Source organism: Lemur catta, chromosome 2 (assembly GCF_020740605.2).
Source record: "Lemur catta isolate mLemCat1 chromosome 2, mLemCat1.pri, whole genome shotgun sequence".
Taxonomy (NCBI): Eukaryota; Metazoa; Chordata; class Mammalia; order Primates; family Lemuridae; genus Lemur; species Lemur catta.
In genome coordinates this window covers 17,660,445-17,681,279 of record NC_059129.1, presented here as the reverse complement: position 1 = coordinate 17,681,279, position 20,835 = coordinate 17,660,445, and the positions used below count along the sequence as shown (strand labels likewise).

The window sequence follows — 20,835 nt, the reverse complement described above, 5'->3', positions numbered from 1 at the left end:
TGCCCGGAGGTATGTTTATTTAATAAACAAAAAATGCAGAGATAAAGAACCTTTATACAAAACTCCACTCCCTCCTGCCCCACCCTCCTCGGCAAACACCGACATTAGGTGAAAAACGATCTTCTAGACACACACGGACATCCAGCCCAAGGTCCCCCACGCCTTCCCCGGCACTCCCCTGGCCGACGCAGGGACAGTGGTGCCCGATGTCTGCCTTCTGGGTGGGCTGGCTCACCGGACATGAACCACTTCCTCATGGTTCCCCTGTGGCTGCCCACAATGGTGTCCACGGAGACTGGCCGTGAGGAAGCCGGGCTCGTTTATTCGGGGATCCCAGGCACAACAGAAGCCCCTAGCCTTACGGTCGTGTTTGGATGCCTGGTGGCAAACTGCCGCTGCTTCGGTAATGGCAATTTTTCATGTCCTCTGTTGCCCCTACTTGACTGAACAGCCCAGATTCTGCCTCTAGCACCAACCCAAGGAAGCTGAGTTGAGTGAACGGGCACCTCTGGGCAAATGGCCACCCTCCCTCAATTTCCATTTCCCAGGGATGCCCACCTCATTCCCTGGATGGCTTCGTTAGTTTGTAGGCTCAGCTTCCAGCTCAGTGAGATGGAGGCTGCTGAGGGACGTGGGCAATGGTGATTTGGTGGACAAAACATGCCTTGGGCAGGTAGGACACGGACAGTCTGATGCAGGGGCTGTGGATGGTGCTGCCATTCACAAGTCGAGTTACGACTGTACGTGCCTGCCGTGGGCACAGCTGCCCAGTGCCCTCCATCCCACAAGGTGTGGCAAGGCCGGGCTGATGCTGGAGGGAAGGGTCCGGTCTCTGGCCCCAGTGTCAAGCCATTGCACCTTCAAACCATGGTTCTTCGAGTCTTTCGGAAACCTGCCAGCCCGGCTGCCTTCCAGGAGGAGACATTTCCTAGGCCTGAAGAAGCCCCGGTCCTCACCTGTAGACCGCAGCAATGAGAGGGTGCCCACCTAGGAAACCCCCATGCAGGTGGGCTCTGTGGGGACCAGGTTCACGATTTTGGGGGTCTGGCTTGAGCCCTGAGCATTGCTGGGGGCAGGATGGAGGGACAGCGAGGACTTACCCTCCTCTGAGATGCCCAAGGGTGCCAGGGAGGCCGGAGAGAGGCTGGCCTCCAGGGGAACCCCAGCTGGAGAGGGGCCCGGGGCCTTCTGGGGGCTCACTGGGGGCGAGGACCTGTCTCCACAACAGCAGCCGCAGCAGGGGCTGGTCACAGCGTGGGCCTGGCCGCCCTCCTCCTGGCCGTGACACTGCTTCAGGTGGCCACACAGGTGGCAGGTGAGGGCTGAGTAGACGATGCCACTGCCCAGGTCATCACCAAGGGGTTCTGTGTCCTGCTCCAGGGGGAGCGGGGGCTTCTGCTTGTCCCCGCCCTTTGCCGCTGGCTCCAGACCGAGGTGCTCTGGGGAGCTGCTGGGGGGGAGGGTGCCCTGCGGGCTGTGAAGTGGCTCCACGTCCAGTCCAAAGGTGAACAGGGGCATGGGGACTGGGGCAGGGTCCCCAGGACAGCCAGGAATGAGGTTCTCGAAGGGCCTGTAGCCGCCCTGCCCACTGCTGGCCCCAAGTCCAGACATGCCTGGGGACACAGCACTGCTGGTGAGCAGACTCGAGAAGGCCTTGTACCCAGCCTCTCCCGAGGGGCCCAGGCCCGCCACCCCACTGTCCTGGGTGCTGCCCTGCTTGGCCACATGCACGAACTCCCGATAGCCACTGCTGATGGCCGGGGCGGGGGCCGTGGCCGCCCCGTGCTGGAGGACGCTCTGGCGGAGGATCTGCTCCCAGGATTCCGGCTCGGGCGGGAGCCCGCTGGGTGGCTCAGAGGGCTGGGGGGCACAGAGGACCCTGGGCTCCACCTCTCCCAGGTGCTCGGCCAGCTGCGGGTCTGCGTCAAGCTCGCGAGGACTTGGGGACTGGCTCAGGGAGCTGCTGAAGCTGCGGTAAGCGGGGTTGTCTGCGATGACAACGGGCATCTCTGTGCAAGCCACGCTGGCTGCAGGGTTGGGCTCCGGGTTGAAAGGCTGCTGCCTGCCCCAGGAAGACGTCTCCTCCTCGAGCTCTGCACCTGGGAACTCGGCCCGGGGCATCTGAGCACTCGGGCTTCCTGAAGGTGGAAGAAGGCAGGACTCCCCCAGGCTCTGCTGGCCAAAGCCCCCCTCCTCGCCCCTGAGCAGGTCCAGGAACAGACTCTCTGTCAGCCGGGCCATGATGCCCTCCCTGCCCTCCTGGAAGCCCCCCCCGCTGCTCTCAGGCGATGTGCAGAAGCTCCCTTTGTCTTCCTCCGCTTCCTCCTCCTCGCTCTCCACCTGGGCCTCAAACAACTCCATGCACCGCACCACGTGGATGCTCTCTGGCCAGAGGACCGTCTTGCTGACCTCCACAGGGTGCCACGCTGATTTCCCAGGGCCCTGCAAAGGCCCCTTTCTGGCAGCCTTGGGTGAATCCTCCCTTTTCATGCCACTCTCCAGCAAACAGGGCAGGAGCTTGGTGAGGCAAGTCTTCCAGTGTCTGCAAAGCAAACAGAAATTTGGTCAGGGTTTAGTTTGGACACTTGAAAAACTCCTATTCATCCTTCAAAGCCCAGCTTGCAATCACCCTGTGCCAATGTCTATCTATTTCAGACATGCCTTCTGACTTTATAATCAATAATCTATCCGTCTATCTTCATTGCTAGACTGGGAACTCCTTGAGGGCAGGGTTTGTGCCTTACTTTGGGATTTCTGAAGCCCAGTGCATGGCCTGGTACCAAATTCAAACTCAGTGTATTGAATAAGGAAGCATCCTTATCAGGGACGATGATATTTAAAAGCAACACCATACCACAAGCTACAACCAGTTAGAATGGATGTGGGGTCCTAGGGCTGAAGGAGGGTCCCAGAGCCCTCTGCTGTGCCAAGTGTAAACCCTTTAGTTACCGGATTGTGGGTAGGTCCAGGAGGCCCCATGGGAGGCGTTAAGGAGGCCAGAGTGGTATTGGCACACTCGAGGGTTCTGGATAGTGGCTGTTTGCCAATGAGCATATAATTAGGTCAATATTTGAACAGCTGGCACAGCTGCCCTGGTTGTTAGCTGTATCAGCCTTGCTCAGGCTGGGCCGGGCACGCCCAGGGGAGTTCAGCACGTGTCCAGCCCACCAGTGAAAGGCAGGGGCTTAGCCAGCAGCCCACCTCCCAGGTCATCCCCTTCCATCACCCCTTGAAGCCTAATGTCACAGGGCAACTGCCAAATGCCAGGGAAGGAAGGCAGACGTGGCCGGGGGCGGGGGGGCGGCATCTCCCCAGTTCTATCACGCAGGCTGCGACCTAAGTTCAGATACATACGGGCACTTGGCTGCCTCCTGGCCCCGGGACCGCCTCTCCCACGGTGACACCTGGAATGAAGAGACAGCCCGTGAGACCGAGCAGAGCAGCCCTCCAGCCCAACCAGGCATGTGGCCTTGCTCAGGGAGCGTTTGCCATGGGCAGGGCACAAGTCTTGTCAACACCACACAGGTGTGAGGTCCAAATAGGTCACTTACACTCCCGGAGCCCCAGTTTGCAGGGAATTAATGATACGGTCACTGTGGTCGATGGCAACAATGGCTACCATCCTCTGCAGCTCCTCCCACCCTTGGATCTAACCTGGCCGTGGGACTTGGTTTGACCAATGGAAAGTGGTGGGAGTGACATGGCGACAGTTCTGGGCCGAGGCCTCAAGAGACCTTGGGACTTCCCACCCTTGAGAATCGGGCACCCTGTGAACAAGCCTGGGCCGGCCTGCCGGAGAGTGACAGGCGCCTGGGGGGAGTCAGCCAGGCCTGAGGGAGGCCACTGGGACTGGCCATCTCATTCTGGATCTGTCCCGCCCAGCCCAGAACCCCCTCCACCCCCGCTGCAGGGCCCTGCCCAAACTGCCCACCTGCAGACGCACCAGCTAAATGAACGGTCGTTGTGCTAACCCTTTACACTTTGGGATGATTTGTTACGTAGTGAACGCTATCCGACACCTATAAATGGCACTTAGTATGTGCAGGACTCTGTCACACACACTTTACACGCATTGTCCCAGTGAATTCAACATCAGCCCTAATGGGTAAACGCTGCTATAACCCACACAAGGAAACTGAGGCTCAGAGAAGTTAAGCAACTGGTTCAAGTCCATATACAGCTAAGTGTCAGCTGGGATTCAAAGCCAGCACCTTGGACTCCAGAGCCTACTAGAAAGTCCCTGGAGAAGCAAAGACTCTTCCAGACAGGGCCTGCAGCCCCCTTGCTCCTCCCTAGAGCACCCCGATACTGCTCAGGCAAACCCCACCACTCACCCCCATGGCCACAGCCTTGGGGAGCTAACCCCACCCCCACCCATTATCTGGATTAGGGAAGAGCTTGGAATACAATTCAGGCCAATGACAACGAGAAGGGATTTGCTGCTGCTTCAGGGGCAGTTTCCTACTCTTTTTTTTTTTAGAGACAAGGTCTCACTGTGTCACCCAGGCTGGAGTGCAGTGATGCCATCATAGCTCACTGCAGCCTCGAATTCCTGGCCTTAAGTGACCCTCCTGCCTTAGCCTCCCCAGTAGCCGGGACTACAGGCACATGCTACCACCATGCTTGGCTAATTTTTGCACTATTTTTAGAGATGGGGTCTTGCTATGTTGCCCAGGCTGATCTTGAACTCCTGGCCTCAAGTGAGCTTCTCATCTCGGCTTCGTAAAGTATTGGGATTACAGGTGTGAGCTAGTTTCCTGCTCTTAAGAGGAAGACACAGAAAGCCTGTCCCTCTCCCTCTCCTTCTGGCCCCCTGCCCTGGTACACGCTCCTCCCCAGGGGTCATCTCCCCTGAGAGGAGGGAAAAAGCCCAGAAACCAACCCCAGAGGACCCCACCCCTGGCTGATAGAATAGCTGTGGAAGCCAGTGAGGGGGAGGGCAAGCTTCTGGGCTCCTAACGACTGCGCTAAGCTGCGGATTCGGCCTGCCCTGAACCTTCCTGCCTGACCATTTGCTGTTCCGGAAGCCAACGAATCCCCTCGCCATCCCAGATGTTCTGAACCACACTCCTTGCTACGCGCAGTGCACAGCATCCCAGCCCACACACCCTCCTACCTGCGCATCTTGGATGATGATCGCCATGAGCGGGCTGTGCGCTGGGTTGGGAATCTGGTCCCACCAGTCCTTCTTAATCCTGAGGAAAAAAAAGGCAAAGGTGTTGGTCTCCGAAGAATCGCCAGGTTAATGCTTTTCCCATAAAAACTGTCATTGTCGTTAGTATTGATTGGGCGTCAGAGACCATGCTGAGCTTTCGCTGTCAAACCCCTGAATCCTTATGCTAACCTGGTGCAATGGATTCCATTGCTAACCCCGTTCTACAGATGAGAAGACTAAGGCCCAAAGAGGTGAAGTGACAGCTGGCAGGCGGCAGAGCCAGGTTCGCACTCTAGCATTCTGCGACCCAGAGGGAGTTCCCGATGAGGCCACCTCTGTCCCCTGTGGGAAGGAAGCTCCAGGGGATGAGAGAGACTCACATTGCAGGCAGAAAGTTCTGGGTTTTCTCCCCGACAATTCCCTCTCTGCAGCAGCTGAGGACAAACTCCCAGGGACAGGCCTAGGGTGGCCTGAGAAACGGGGACCCGCAGAGAAACTGACTCCTCCTGTCTTGCTGGGCCCACCAGAGCCACACTGCACCATCGCTGGGAGGGAAGGTCCCAGACAGCTGCCAGCTTAGCCTTCACCCACTTTTCTTGTCAATTTATTGAGCACCTACTTATTGAGCACCTACTATGTTCCACTCACTGTGCCAGGCCCTGGGGCCACAGCAGTGAACAAGACAAAAAGATCCCTGCCTTTGTGGAGCCAACCCTTGAGAGGGGGCAGACAGATGACAGACACAGAAATGACTGCATGACATCACTCCACATGGCAATAAGTGCCACGAATAAAGATGAAGGGGTAGAGAGGGAAGGGAGCATGACCAGGGAAGGCCTCCTTCTACTACCTCCCAGCCACCCCCCCACCCCCCAGGCCTTTACAGCTGATGAAGCATGTTCTCACGGTCACTGTCAACCAGCAAGGGAGGAGTCCAAGGCTCAGGGGTTTCAGCAACTTGTCAGTCACCAGCTACCAAGCACCAAGGGCAGGATTCAAACCCAGGCCTCCTGACTCCATCGGGGCGATTGTCTTGAATTCCTCTGGCTCCTGTCCCTGGCCCCAAGTGCCTGAACCACACCCCAGGCACCCGGGGTGACAAGGGGACAGGGGACAACTCCATCTCCCTTGGGCCAAAGGAGGGCCTTTCCCCCACCTTCCCCCTCGGCCAGCTCACTGTCCCCAGCCAGGGCCCGGCTCAAACTCTCCTCCCTCCGAGAGGCCTGCCCGGGCCTCCCTCCAAAGAGTCTCCCGGAACATCTCTCCTCCCCTTCGCCCTGGTCTATGTCCTTTGGAGCATGGGTCACTGTGGAAAACCATCTGTTAGTTGACATGTCATTTTCTGTCTCCCCATGAGGATGCAAGTTCTAGGAACACAGAGTCCTTGTCAATCTTATTCACAGCTCTACTCTCAAGGCTTGACGCATAGTAGCTACTCAATAAACATGTGCTATTGAATGAAAGGCCCACCGGTGGACGGATCAGAGGGGAGCTCCCTCCCACGCCGCACCCCAGAGGGGCCGGCTCAGTGGCCTCAAAGCCCAGGACTCACTTGCTGATGCTGCAATAGCAGGACAGGCAGATGATCAGGATCGAAATGCAGGAGATGATGACACCGACCGAGAGGCGCTGCTCAAAGGGCTCCTCGTACGCTGGAAGTGTGAGTGGACGCCATGAGCCAGGGCCACTTCCCAGAGCTGCAGACCCGGGGTCTGGCCCCTCCCCGACGACAAGACCTTCAGGATCTGGCCGCGACCACCCCTCCTGCCTCACCTCCCCCACGCTCCCTCCTGCACACCGAGCCCTCGCCTCACTGTCCCCTGCTCCTGCATAACTCAGTGCCACCTCTAGATCTTGAATGTGCCGCTCTCTCTTTCTGGGAGCACAGAGGTCACGTGCATTTCCCAGCCTCCCTTGCAGCTCATTTTTGTCATCAGAATTTGAGAGGAAGTGATGGGAGTCACTTCTGGGCTTCCCGCTGTCAGGAAGCAGGTGTGGCCTCTGAGCTCCCACACCCCTCCTGCCAGCTGCACGCACACCCTGCCAGGGCCCCAGAGCCCCGATTCTGAACTTGGGGTCCACGGACCTCCAACATGGCTGCAGATACAATTCAGGGGTCTGGGAACTTGGAAGGGAAAAGAAATGACATCCTTATTGTCCCCTCTGACACCTACCACCTCCTTGCACTGAGATCAGAGGGGGCAAACCACATCAGCGATTTGAGCAGCATAAGTGATCCTGTCCCCAACAAAGACCACAGCTGTTCTCATCCCACGCGACAGTTGCAGTATCACAAAATATTATTCATGCTCATGCTCATTGACTTCGAAATGACAGTATTGATAAGCACTACCACTAGATCTTGTTATTTGTTAATAAAGCACACATATTCCTAGATAAAAAAGGTGCCTGAAATATTTTTATACCTACATTTCAACATAATTAGTTTCCTTTGTAATCCTGTGCATCTTATGTTATGACGGACAGAGCTCCACTCTCCCAATTTCCACGGGGAAGAAAACCACCTACAAACCGGCAACATTCACGCCCGACTACTACACGGGCAAGAAATATATTCCCGTAGTGTCAAGCCATGGAAATTGGGGAACTACCTGTTACTACTGCTAAGCCTGCCCACCCTGACCGATACACCGTGTCCTTAGTACCTGCTGTTTGCAGTTAGAGACACTGTGCATGATACGAAAACCCGGAGACTCAGTCAGGGGAGGTGTAAATCGGGAGGCAGTGACCCTGGCCATTCGGGACGCCCAGTACTCACAGTTAAGCCACAGGGCGCTGGGGCTCCACTCGCTCCACGTGCTGTTGTAGCTCTGGGCCCAGGCCCTCACCCGCGCCCTGTAGGACACCCCGGATTTTAGGGCGCTGGCTGCGATGCGGAGGATGGGTTCTCTGTAGGTCACGTCATAGACTCTGAACTGGTAGAGAGAAGGGAGATGTTAGTGCCCCGGCTGGCGGGCGGCTGGCCCCGGCTGCTGTCCTCAGCTGACCCTGCAATGTTTAAGAGCCACCAGCCTGGATGCTCGGTGGTTCCCCCACTCAGGGAACATGGCACGTTCCCTGGCATGAGACGGGTCAGAGCGGTGGCTCCTATGCTAATTAGCCGTATTACATTACTCAGGCAAGTCCATTAACTTTTCTTTTTTTTTTTTAACTTTTTAAAAAAATTACTATTTCAAAATATGACGAGGGTACAAATGTTTTTGGTTACATGGATGGCTTTCTCTATGTTTGAGTCAGGGTTGTAAGTGTGCCCATCACCCAGAGAGCGTTCACTGTACCCATTAGGTAAGTTTTTGTCCATCCTCTCCTCCCCCCTCACCCCTCCTTGATTTCCACTGAGTTTTACTTCCCTCTGTGCACATGTGTAACCTTCCTGAATTTTAGTTTCCTCATCTATAAAATAAGAGTAAGAGACCCTAGCTGTGTGATCTTGTTTTTTGTTAGAGACAGAGTCTGGCTATGCTGCCCAGGCTGGATTCAAATTCCTGGGCTCCAGCGATCCTCCCACCTCAGCCTCCCGAGTAGCTGGGACTACAGGTTTACGCCACCACACCCGGCACCAACTGGCTGTGTGATCTTAAGTAAATGATGTAACCTCTCTGGACCCCAATGTTCTCTTCTGCAAACTGGGGGTGATAAAAGTGCCTACAGGCAGGGTGGCAGTGAGGATTAAATGGGTTAGTACAGTTAGCACTTGGAAGAGGCCTGGCACACAGGAAGCATAGGGTGATCTTTCTGAAGCACCAGTACGGTCAGTGCCTCCCTGTCTAACCTTCATGGGCTCCCTAGCGTCTCCATGGTCAAGCCCAGCGTGGCCTAAAACCAGCAGGAAGAAGCTGAGGCTCTCAATCCAGCAGCCCGCAAGGAGCTGAATGCCACCAGTATCTATGAGCTTGGAAGTGATCCTTCTCCATTTGAGCCTCGGATGAAACCCCAGTCCCGGCCCACACCTCGGGTATAGTCTGTGAGACTCAGAATCAGAGGACCCGGCTACGCTGTGCCGGACGCCTGATCCGCAGAAACTGTAAGATACCAAATGGGCGTTGTTGAAAGCCGTGAAGTTAGTGGTGATGTTATTACGTGGCAACAGAAAACTAAGACCGGGATGAACAAACACACACGCACACACACACACACACACGCCTGCTTGGACAGACATAAGCTCTCTCTGGAAGGACACACAGGCCTCCACCCTCTGCCTGCTCTAACCTTGCTGTCCTGCCCCTCCTGGCAAGAGACAGGCAACAGCGGTCACTCTCCGGGAAGAGGAATTAGCGGTTGGGGTTGGGAAAGCAACATAGTTCTATTTGAATTTTTACTTCACATACACAAATATTACTTTCACCAAAAAAAAAAAAAAAGCTTAAAGAATGAAAAATAAAACGAAAGCTGTGTGCATGACAGATTCTGGCAGAAAGTGAGTGCATGAGCTCTAACTCCTCTCCCTGTGGGATGAAGCCTATTGGCGGCTCCCTCTCCTCCTCCCCGGGCCCCTGAAATTTCCCCCCAGCTCCTGGAAGCCCCATTTCTGCTTGTGGGTTGGGAGAGCGTTTGTGGAAATAGTTTGGTGCAAAGGGAGCCAAGGCGAGGTTTTTCGCAACAAAGGAGTGAAACCCCGACAGGTGGTAGAGAGGTTGGGGCAGCCGGGAGCTGTCCCGCTGCAGTGGAGCTGATGGTGGGGGTGAGTTGGGGGCAGACTGGGGAAGGGACAAAAACACTCTCACTCCCTTTCATCTTTCTCAACACCAGTAAACAAGAAGCAACAGCTACGTGGATGTTCCCGAAGGAACCTTACACCCTGGAAAGAAGCTGGGGATTGGGAAATGTTTTCCTAGGAAACAAAAGAGAAATCAGAGCTTCTAAGGAAATACTTGTGGTTCATTTGTTTTTTAATAAGAAGGTCAGATGGTCGGGACACCGTCTCTGATAGAAATATTGCTGGGAGGAAAAACAGCACGGGCTCTTGAGTTCAAATCCTGGGTTCGAATCCCGGCTCCGTGACTTCCCACTGTGTGACCCTGGGCAAGTCACTTCACTCTTCAAGCCTCAGTCTCCTCATCTCTGAAATGGAGAGACCAAATGCTCCTTCCCACCTGCAGGGCTTTCACACCTGGTGACAATACGGGTTGTGCCTAGCACATAGTAGGCATACGAGAAAAAGCAGCCATTATTATCGTGAGCATGGCATTCATGGCTCTAGACAGACTTGTGGCCTCATTTTCTGCTTTTTCATAGAACACTTTGCCCCATCCCCATAACTCTCAAATAAGCCATGAATTTTCAACCGCCAAACCTTTTCTCATGCAGTCCCCTCCATCCAGCCTACTTTCACCTTCCCTCCCTATCTAGAAAACTCCTATGGAGCCTTCAGTGCCCAGGCCAAAACTCCCCATCCATTATGGAGCCTTGCCTAGAAATCATCCAGTAGAATGAGTAGCTCCATCATCAAAATTCGACAGCAAGTTCCCAATCTCTCTTAGAATTTATCCTACTTTGTGTGAGTCACAGCTGGGGTCTGAGTATGGTTGCAGACACGGCTGGGCACCCACCCAGCATCTATGCCACTGGGTTTAGGTACCCCTGCCCAGGACGGGTAAAACTACCCACAGCTCCAGGGTTAATCCTCAGGGCTCTAAGCAGATCACGGCAATCCCACACCCTGGCCTGTGATTGGTTAGAGGGAGCATGTGACCAGCTCTGGGCCATGAATAAATTCTTTAGACTCAGCTCCATCCTTGGGAAGGGAGAGAGAGGGTGGGGTGTCTCAGTAGCTCCTGCCCCACCACCAAGAGAAGCTGGACTTCGTCCTTCTGCCTCAGACCTGGTATCCCGAGGCCTGGGGTGGCCGTGAGCACTAAACGCCCACTAAGCCATGGCCCAGGCACACTGACCAATTGAATCCCATGGCTGGCATCTGGGACCAAGGCCTAAACCCAGCGGGCATTTAAACCGGCCCAGTCCCTGTTACCCCTTCCCCAGAGTCTCCCTTGGGGAGCCACTCCTACCTTATTTTCAGTCCATCTGGTTTGGGTGGTGCTCACCGCACCTATAGCTCCAGGGGTGGGCATGTGACTCACCCCGGGCCAATCAGAGCATTCCTCTGGCACCCTCCCACCTCCCACAGCCAGTGATTGACTCAAACACTGGCACATGATTCAAGCCAGGCTAACTGAGCATCAGCCCCAGGACTTTTATTGAAACTCTTAGGAAAAAAACCCTCTTCCCATTATGGCTTTGGGAGGTAGGCATGGAGCTACTAGTGGGCATATCTGAGGGAAGAACCTGCCTAAAAATGAAGCCAACACCGAATAATGCAGGGCCAAGAGCGGGACAGATTCCTGGAACCTAGATCCAGCCATGCCTGAAGGTAGCTCTAGAACTAAGCAAATCAGTAACATTTCTTTGGACTCTATAGGCAGTACCCTTCTCTCCCTCCAGCCCATTCCCAGGACTCTCCACAGGGCTTGCACAGGCCCAGGACATGGGCAGGAGATTTCCGGATAGAACCAGACCTGCTCATTCTGTAGCATCTGTGCACACCCCGTCACCACCAGCACCACTGCTCTCTGAGCCCCTGCTTTGGGAGTCCAGCTGCCCCAACCAGGCGCCTTCCCCGCAACCAGGCCCAGTGCCGAGGGGGAAACCAAGCCCTGAGATGTGAGTCAACACTGAACCCCCTCCCTGGCTTTGCCAGGAGGACAGGAAGCAGCGTCAGAGCCAGCCTGGGCCCCGGGACACAAGGAAGGGCACAGAGCAGGCCCTCACAGACCTGAAGGAACGGGTTATAGACCAGGCAGGGGACAGCAAGGCAGACGGTGGTCTCCAAGGCCTGGGTACTACTCAGGAGGAAAACATGATGACGATGACGTTTGGGACACACGTGTGCCCAACAGGGGAGCTCATTTGTGTCACACACTTTGTGCTCTCATAGCCCTGTGTGTGGCTGCTCTTGTCACCCCCATGTTACAGATGGAGAAACTGAGGCACAAAGAGTTTACATGACATGCCCAAGATCACACGGCTGGCAAGTGGCAGAGCAGGTACTGGAACCCAGCTCTGTGGGACGTGGGGGCCCACGGTGTCCAAAGGTTGTCCCTGCGATGGGCATGTGGGGAAGGTGGATTTGGGGGGGTAACATGTGTGGCAGGAGATGCTCCCCACAACCTGCAGCTAAACAGTACCGTTACTTGGCAGATTCTTGTAAATCAACCCTCCCTTTTTAAAAGCCATTAGCACCCATATTTAACAAAGCACCCACCACCACTGCTGTGAGAGCAAAACAAGGATCACCTGCCACAAGGACCACACAGCAATGGCACTAAACTGTGGCTGATCTGGTTTTGCCAGGGAAGGTTCTAGGCCCGCAGCCTCCTCTCTCTTCAGCAGCAGAGGAATTAGTAACCGAGTCAGCTCCCCCGAGACTTCCTCCTGACCAGCGGGTGTGGAGGGGAAACTGACAAGCGTTACTGGCTTGCTCTGGGACCTGGGTTATTCAAGTGTGCTATGAAGGTGCCACCTACAATCGCGTGTGTCCCCTGCTCTGGGAAACACAGATGTGGCCCAAAGCCCTTCCTTTACGCAGGAGAAGCAGTATGCAGAAGTCAGTCCCCTTCTCTGCACACTGGGAGTGGGATAGGGCCCGGGGAGAAGCGGGTCTCTCGCTACTGAGGTTTGCTGTGCAGCCTCCCCGGCTCCGGCTCCAGGGCCCGAGTCTCCGCCTCCCCACCCGCTTCCGAGAGATCATGGAGAAACCCCGAATGGTGCACACTCACATCCGCTGGGTTGTTTTCACTTGAAATGTTGACCAGGTAGATGAGATCGTCATTCAGGAAAGAGTTAGGAGGGTACGGGTTGTTCCACGTCAGCACCAAGGTGTCGGAGATGTTGGTATGAACCGTGAGGTTTCCTGGGGCCCTGGGTTTCACTGCGGGAGAATCGGGGTCTGAGTGAGGGGCTGGCCCAGCCCCAGCCTGCAGACATAGCCATCTAGATTCCGGAGGCCAGCACCTCTGCAGGACACTTACAGGCACCACACAGATTCAGGGTTGTCCCGGAGAAGCGCAGTCAGCACGCCGATGATACGGTTGCCAAGATGCTACCCAGCACTTTAGAGTGTATTAACCACCTTTTCTACAGTGGAGGCAAATCGCACCAGCCAAAGTAACCCAGACGGCAGCTTTTTCACTTTGATCCTTCACGCTTTTGGCCAAATCTGTGTACTGTACTATTATTTATTGAAGACTTTTTCTTTATTTTGACTCACTTGTTTTAAAACTTGGTGTCTTTGCAAGCAATCATATCCATGAGATCACAGGTTTATACACCCATGATGCATATTAAATTATGCATTAAAATATACCAATGCAAAAATTGTTTTGAAAGTTCATTCATGGGTCAATTTAAATAACCTCCCAGCCACCAGCAGTGTGGGCGGGAGGGGGTGGTTAGAAACACCGGCTCTGCGGGGACCTGGCCTTGAGAACTGCCTCTGCTGCCCTGCCGTGGGTTACTTGTCTTCTCAGAACTATAGTTTATTCAACTGCAAAATGGGGGTAATAACTCTCTTCCGGAAACTGAGGCTCAGAGAGGTAATGTGACTTGCCCAAGGTCACACAGCAATGAGTGGTGTTTTAAACACCCTAGGCAAGCCTATAGGGGAGTTCCTGCAGGCACTGTGTGTACCCAGATATGGTCAGCCTTCCATGGTCAAGATCATCGGAAGAAGCAGCAGCTGCTGTCAAGTCAACAAAAGGTGGAAGCACTGTTCCCAGTTCAATTTTTGATCTTCAGCAAACACGCCTTCTATCACGTAGGTCTCATCTCAACACGCCCTCCTGGGCACTTACATGCAGGAGGTTAAAGTAGCTCAGGGAAAGGCGGCTTGACGTGTTACCGAGCCCAACCCCATTTGGAAGATGGGAGGAGTGAAGCCCAGAAAGGGGCAGGAAACCCATCAGTTTTGGGAAAATGCAGGCAGCTTCCTCCTGCTACTTGGACCTGCCTCCCCTGCCCCGAAGGCGAGCACCCGCACCCACACCCGCACCCGCTCACCGTGCTCGCTGGGCTTGAAGGACCCAGTCCACAGCAGCTGCTGCCCAGCCCACAGGTCCAGCTTGTAGGTGTCCGCTCCAACCACGTTGTCCATGAGCATGTCGCACACGCAGCCCGTGCCTTCGCTGTTCTCAGGGACACACGTCTGGGTTCTGCAGACACAGGGGCTGGGTGAGGCTGGGCACGTGCAGGCTGGCTGTGACCCAAGGCTGTGCCCAGGACGTGCCTCAAGGAACCGCATGCTCTTCCAGCTTCCTGGTCACCCTGACTTGAGGACACATCTGGGGGCTTGAGAGTGGCCAGGGTGTGGTGGGGACAGCAGACTAGGGTTGTTTCTCTTGCCAGCCTCACCCCCTCAGCACACCCCTAGCTGCAGACCCTGGTCTTGGGACTTAGCTCGTCCCTAAAAGCCAATGAAAGGGAAGAATCATCGGTACTAATTAATTTATAACAACATTGCACGTGCCCAGTGTTATCTACGTAGCAAGGTTCGTGCCGGTGCACAGCGGGCTGAGGTACACCTTGACATGCTGCCCATAGGCATGTACCCTGTGTGCCCACAGCAGAATCCCAACGTGCCACTGCAGACGGCCAACTCATATCTCACAGCAAACTTTTTCTGTAAAAGGCCAAATAGTAAATATTTTAGGCTTTCAGGGCCATACAGTTTCTGTTGCAACTACTCAACTCTGCTCATGTAAATATGTAAATATGTAAATAAATGCACATGGCTATGTTCCAATAAAACTTTATTTACAAAAACAGGTAGTGGGCCAGATTTGGCCCATGGGCCATAGTTTGCCAATCTCTGTCTAAGCCAATGGAGTGAATAAAGCACAGCCCATCTGCCTTCGTGTAACTGTGGAATATCTCCTCTGTCAGTGTACCCTATGTGCTGGAGTGCCACATAGCCCCAGCATGTCCCGTAACTGCATGCCTTGTGTACCCAATCATGTCCTGGGCACCACTGTAACAGAACACCCTGGGAACCACGGAATAGCCCAGTGAACCACCCGACACCACCCCCACGTCCCGTGGTCCATCCACCATCACAATGAACTCCACTGCTGACACTGTACCCCATCAATGGTCTAGTGCAGTGGTGCTCAAAGTGTGGTCCAGGGCTCCACCAGCTCCAGCTATTTTCATAATGAGCATATGGTGGAGTCTTCCAGAGGCTACATGACATGTGATGACGTCATTGCTCTGATGACTTGTTGAATGTGGGCTTGCATGCTGTGATTTAAAATTTCTCAGTTTTAAGTTCTAATTGGGTAAATATCAAAGAATGTAAGTTACCTAGACAAATCTTTTTGGGTCCTCACTATTTTTTTTTTTTTTTTTTTGAGGCGAAGTCCCACTCTGTCACCCTGGCTAGAGTGCTGTGGCATCAGCCGAGCTCACAGCAACCTTAAACTCCTGGGTTCAAGCCATCCTCCTGCCTCAGCCTCCTGAGTAGCTGGGACTACAGGCATGCGTCACCATGCCCGGCTAATTTTTTATATATATTTTTAGTTGTCCAGATAATTTCTTTCTATTTTTTTTAGTAGAGATGGGGTCTTGCTCTTGCTCAGGCTGGTCTTGAACTCCTGAGCTCAAACGATCCACCCGCCTCGGCCTCCCAGAGTGCTAGGATTACAGGCGTGAGCCACCGCACCTGGCCTGTCCTCACTAATTTTTAAGAGTGCAAAGGGTTCTGAGACCAAAAAGTGTGAGAATTGCTGGTCTAGTCCAATCTTCTAGCCACATCCACATGTGCACCGTGCATTCCTCCCTCAGCTGTGACCTCCCCTCTAACATGGTACCCAAGTAGCCACAGCAAACCAAATTTGGCACCATGCACTCCAGCGCCCTGGCCAACTCCTGGGGCAAGCCCCTTGGGCACAACCTCCCCAGAGCCCCAGCTGCAGCGCAGGCTTACTCGGGTGACGGGAACTCCAGCTGGTAGGACAGGCGGAGCTCAGCGCTGCAGTTGGTGGGGCTGGCCATCTTCCACTCGCAGGTGGAGACGCTGATGTAGTCGGAGAGGCAGGTGGGCTGGAGCAGGACGTCCACACTCCCTGGGGAGACACAGGGGCGCTCTGAGCAGCCGGGAGCCCAACAAGTGACTCGTGCCACCGAGGCAGGTGGGAAACTGCCCCAAACAGGACCAAGGGGACCAGCACAAAACAACAAAACCACAGTCCCAGGCAAAGCCACATGCCAATTCCCACAGAGTTGGAGCCGGGACCAGGGCGGCAGGGTGATTCCTGAAGCCGAAGGAATACCTTTGGGTGCAGGATCTGTTAGAGGAGAATGAACCTTACAGCACCTTTGTCTTACACGAACTTGACTACTTGCCCTTGGCCCAATCAAAGGACACAAATGCAGCCATTTAAGGGGCGCCCCTCCACTGCTACCAGCGTCTGCCCTAGGGCTGGGGGTGCTGGTGTCCACGCCCTGCCCCTCGGTGCTCGGATGCCGCCCCCACGGTCTTCACCACCCAGGTGCCCTCGTCCTTGGGCCTCTGGTCAGGTTTGGCCAATAGGACAGAGGAGATGGATGGGCGGGGGGGAGATGCTGGGAGTCCTCCCTTCAGCCGCCTCCCAGCTGGTCGGTGGCCATGGGGACGGGGACATGAAGGGTGCACACTGGGTGCTGGACCACCCAGCCCCGCCCCTCAGGCCTTCTTGCTCCCCTGCTCCGCGGCAGGCCTTGCAGCTGTCAGTTTGCACTTGATCCATCTCAGTAAGCACATTGATATGGAGTGGCCTGAGATATCGAATAAATGCTCCAAGTTCACCTCGTGTCCCAGAGTAACCCCTGACTCCCGTCCCTCCCCCAACACCTGCTCCTCCTACAGCCTCCTGTGCCTCAGAAATGACAACCTTGCCCTTCCCTGTCACTCAGGTCAGGGCTCTTGGAGCCATCCTTGACATGCCTCTCTCTCTCACCACAATCCCAAACTGCCCTCAAATCTACCTTCCAGAAGGATCCAGAAGCCTCTCATCTCTGCTGCCCCAGGGCAGGCCCCTTTTTAACATAATAGATCACGTTAGGCCTCTGCTCAAACCCTGCAAGGTCCTTTTTGATTTGGCTGTTCTGTTACTTCACTGCCCTCCCCTTCCTGCCTCTTGCCCACCCTCCTCCCCGCTGCCCGCTCAGTGCAGGGCCGTTGCCAAGAACGCGCCTCCCAGCCCCCACATCTGCACGGTGCCCCCCTCCGGGCTGGCTTGGTGGGCACGGCAATGCCCTCCCTGACCACCCTATTTTAAATTGCAATCCCCCCGCTCCACCACCTTCCCCAGGGCCCCCTTGCTCTGTTCTGAGTTCTTTTCCTATCACCTTCTAACAGTCTTTGGAATTTACTTATAATCAAACCATTTATCGTGGGCTGCTCCCTCCCACTACAATGTAACCTCTGTAAGGCCAGGAACGTAGCTCTGTTCACTGATGTAGCCCAGGACCCTGGCACGCAGTCAACAGTCAACAGATGAACAATTGAGATGTGGTGACTTACCAGAGCCCGTCACCTGCGCCAGGATCAGGCAGCTCACGGGGAACAGGAGCCCAGAGCAAAGCCACCCCATTGGGAGACGCGAAGGCACCTGCTGAGAGAGCAGGGGCAGGTTAGTGTTGCCCTGTGGTTCCGGCAGGGCTCCCCTCACTCAATACGCCACCCTGCCACGCCCTGGCCATCTGGTCCTCCGTGTCCATCGAGCTCTACGATCACGAAACACCACCCAGACCCACCGAGCCCAGAGCTGAGCATTGACTCCTTGTCCCAAGAGACACTCAAATGCTCTTTCTCGGAGAACCATCTCCACACATTCCTTGGATTATTTCCCTGGGCTTAAATACCTGCTCGGGCACTTACTAGATGTGGACCTTGAGAGAGCTGCGCTTCTGTGCCTCAGTTTCCTTAGCCGTAAAGTGGGGCTAATAATGGCCCCATCTCATTGTGGTGTTGTGGGGACCAAGCGAGCTAACACGTGTAGAGCCCTTAAACAGTGACCGGAACACAATGAAGCCTCAAGTAATGTGACCAGTATTTTAGTCCATTCAGGCTGCCGTAGCAAAAACACTTGAGACTGGGTCATTTATAAAGAATAGACATTTATTGCTCACAGCTCTGGGGCCTGGGATGTCCCAGATCGAGGGACCAGCAGACTCGTGTCTGGTGAGGGCCTGTTCCTCACAGATGACACCTTGTTGCTTCGTCCTCACATGTCGGAGGGGCCAACACACTCCCTTGAGCCTCCCTATAAGGGCAAAGCCCTCTTGACCCACGCTTCCCAAAAGGCCCCACCTCTTAACATTATCACGCTGGGGATTAAGTTTCAACATATGAATTTGGGGGGAACGCACATTCCGACCACAGCACCAGGTATTATGATTTAAAAATTTTTTCAGCAGTAGAATCAAGAAGTGTGGGCCGGGCGCAGTGGCTCACGCCTGTAATCCTAGCACTCTGGGAGGCCAAGGCGGGAGGATCGTTTGAGTTCAGGAGTTCGAGACCAGCCTGAGCAAGAACGAGACTCTGTCTCTACTAAAAATAGAAAGAAATTATATGGACAACTAAAAATATATACAGAAAAAATTAGCTAGGCATGGTGGCACATGCCTGTAGTCCCAGCTACTCGGGAGGCTGAGGCAGGAGGATCGCCTGAGCCCAGGAGTTTGAGGTGGTTGTGAGCTAGGCTGGCACCACAGCACTCTAGTCTGGGCAATAGAGTGAGATTCTGTCTCAAAAAAAAAAAAACAAAAACAAGAAGTGTGCACTGTTTTCCCCAACACTCCTGGTGCATGACAGCAAATTCCCTCTAAAAAGCAACGCACTAGGTTATAGTTCCGGCAGTGCTTCAAGTGCCCATCCCTAGCTCCCTGCTTGGGTCTCTGTCCAAAAAAGCGGCACCCAGGCCTTGTTCTGCTAGTTAGCAGCTACGTGCCGTTAACAGAGTTTCTCTAGCTTTTGGAGATCTGGCTTCTGTTTCTTTGACATGGAATGACGTGTGAAGTTCACTTTCAACTTATGATATTACCATTTTACAATGGGTTTATCGAAGCATAACCCTGTTGTTAAGTTGAGGATCGTGTGTATATGAGACACATATATACACACATATATCTCCATAATCAATAAACTACCCCCCAATACTGACGCATATCAGAAGAATGAGGACATTCTCTGCATAGCCGCAATACAACCACTGAAATCAGGAAATCAACCTCGATGCGTCACTGCCAACTAACCCACAGTCCCTATTTATGTTTCACTAACTGCCTCAACAACGCCCTTTCTAAGTCCAGGATGCAATCCAAGGTCATTCTTAGCATCTGATCCCGTGTCGTCCTAGCACCCAGGTCTTGGCTGCTAAAGACTATTCTGCACTGAAAGGAACCAGAGCTGCTTAGAGAAATGGCTGATTCCAGGAGACAGGAAAGTACCAGAAGTTCCAGTACGAGCCCGGAATTCTTGTGCCAGAAAGTAAGAAAGTGCTCAAAGAATGATGGGGACGTGACAAAAAAGATGCAGGAGCCAGCTTGACCTGGTCAAAATGGGCACAATTTGAGCATCAAAATACATATTACATAAATAAATAAACCAATCGTAACCCTTAAAGTCCAGTAATTTGTAGTGATGCAGATGAACACACGGGAGAGAAGGGCAAGCTCGATTTTGCTATGGCAGCCTTAAAGCATCTCCCTGGAAAACTGCAATGGGTCATTAATTAATTAATGAGTCAAAATACGTATTCATTAACCGTACAACACAGAAACCTGGCAGACATCACCTTGACCAAGTGATCCAAGCTAAGCACCAGGGATGGCCCAGATCAACGTCACGTGCTCTCTGCAGCAATGCCCTGAGAAGGGCACAATGTCACTTCTCTGACGTTCCTGTCACAGATGCATAAGTCACAGGGAATCATCAAACCTAAACTGAGGGACAGTCTGGAAAGGAACTGGGTGCAAAAGACAGCGAAAGTGTGGGAGAATCATTCTTTTTCAAATCATCCGCCATCCTGAGGCCCTGGGTTTGTCTTGTTCACTGCCGAGTCCCTAGGGCCTAGACGGCGTCTGGCATACAGCACGTGCTCAGTAACTGTCTGTTGAACATATTCATTTTGGACAGGATATGGGGCACCTCATGGGCTCAGCATGAGGCTAGAAAGCTCTCACTAGGGGAGGCTTGGCATCTGCTCAAAGCCCAGACTCCTTCTGCCTCGCCGTGAGTCGCAGTGAAGGTCAAGGGAGCAGGAGTGGGAGTCGGGGGTGGGTTCCTGATGTCGGTTTCCTCTGCCAAGTCCCAGTGACTTTCACTCTCACAAGTTCACAGATGCCCACAGCATCCTGTGGCAGAGATAGCAAAGGTGTCCCTTTAGCCTCAATTTTGAATAAAAAAAAAACAGAGAGAGGCTAAGATGTCTATCCAAGGTCACACAGCAGAAGGACTTTTGCGGCAAAGTCCTCCAAAGCGGGGAAAGGGAGTCAAGCAACCCAGTTAGGGTCGACTAAAACATCCCAGCAGTGTCAGGGTTGTTCTCTTTGATCCGCTGTGGAGGGCACAGCCAGACACGTGCATGCCCGTGCACGCACACATGTGTACACACACACACACACACACA

General features: G+C 54.0%; 1 protein-coding gene across 4 annotated transcripts in view; it reads right to left on the bottom strand.

Annotated features, from left to right (window-relative positions):
- Window positions 1-20,835, bottom strand: part of IL4R (interleukin 4 receptor) — a 37,210-nt gene continuing 16,375 nt past the window's right edge. The window contains exons 2-11 of one of the 4 annotated variants that reach the window (XR_006733377.1): window positions 17,727-17,817; window positions 16,149-16,287; window positions 14,228-14,379; window positions 12,949-13,100; window positions 7,935-8,091; window positions 6,708-6,807; window positions 5,117-5,195; window positions 3,355-3,404; window positions 559-2,542; window positions 1-465 (exon numbers count right to left, since the gene is read on the bottom strand). Coding sequence is in view for 3 of the 4 variants with exons in the window: in XM_045542836.1 (XP_045398792.1) it covers window positions 988-2,542; window positions 3,355-3,404; window positions 5,117-5,195; window positions 6,708-6,807; window positions 7,935-8,091; window positions 12,949-13,100; window positions 14,228-14,379; window positions 16,149-16,287; window positions 17,727-17,817 (2,475 nt within the window). In the remaining variant the exon portion in view is untranslated. Of the gene's footprint in view, window positions 2,543-3,354; window positions 3,405-5,116; window positions 5,196-6,707; window positions 6,808-7,934; window positions 8,092-12,948; window positions 13,101-14,227; window positions 14,380-16,148; window positions 16,288-17,726; window positions 17,818-20,835 lie in introns of all 4 variants that reach the window. The other 3 variants (XM_045542836.1, XM_045542837.1, XM_045542838.1) reach the window with 3 other exon arrangements.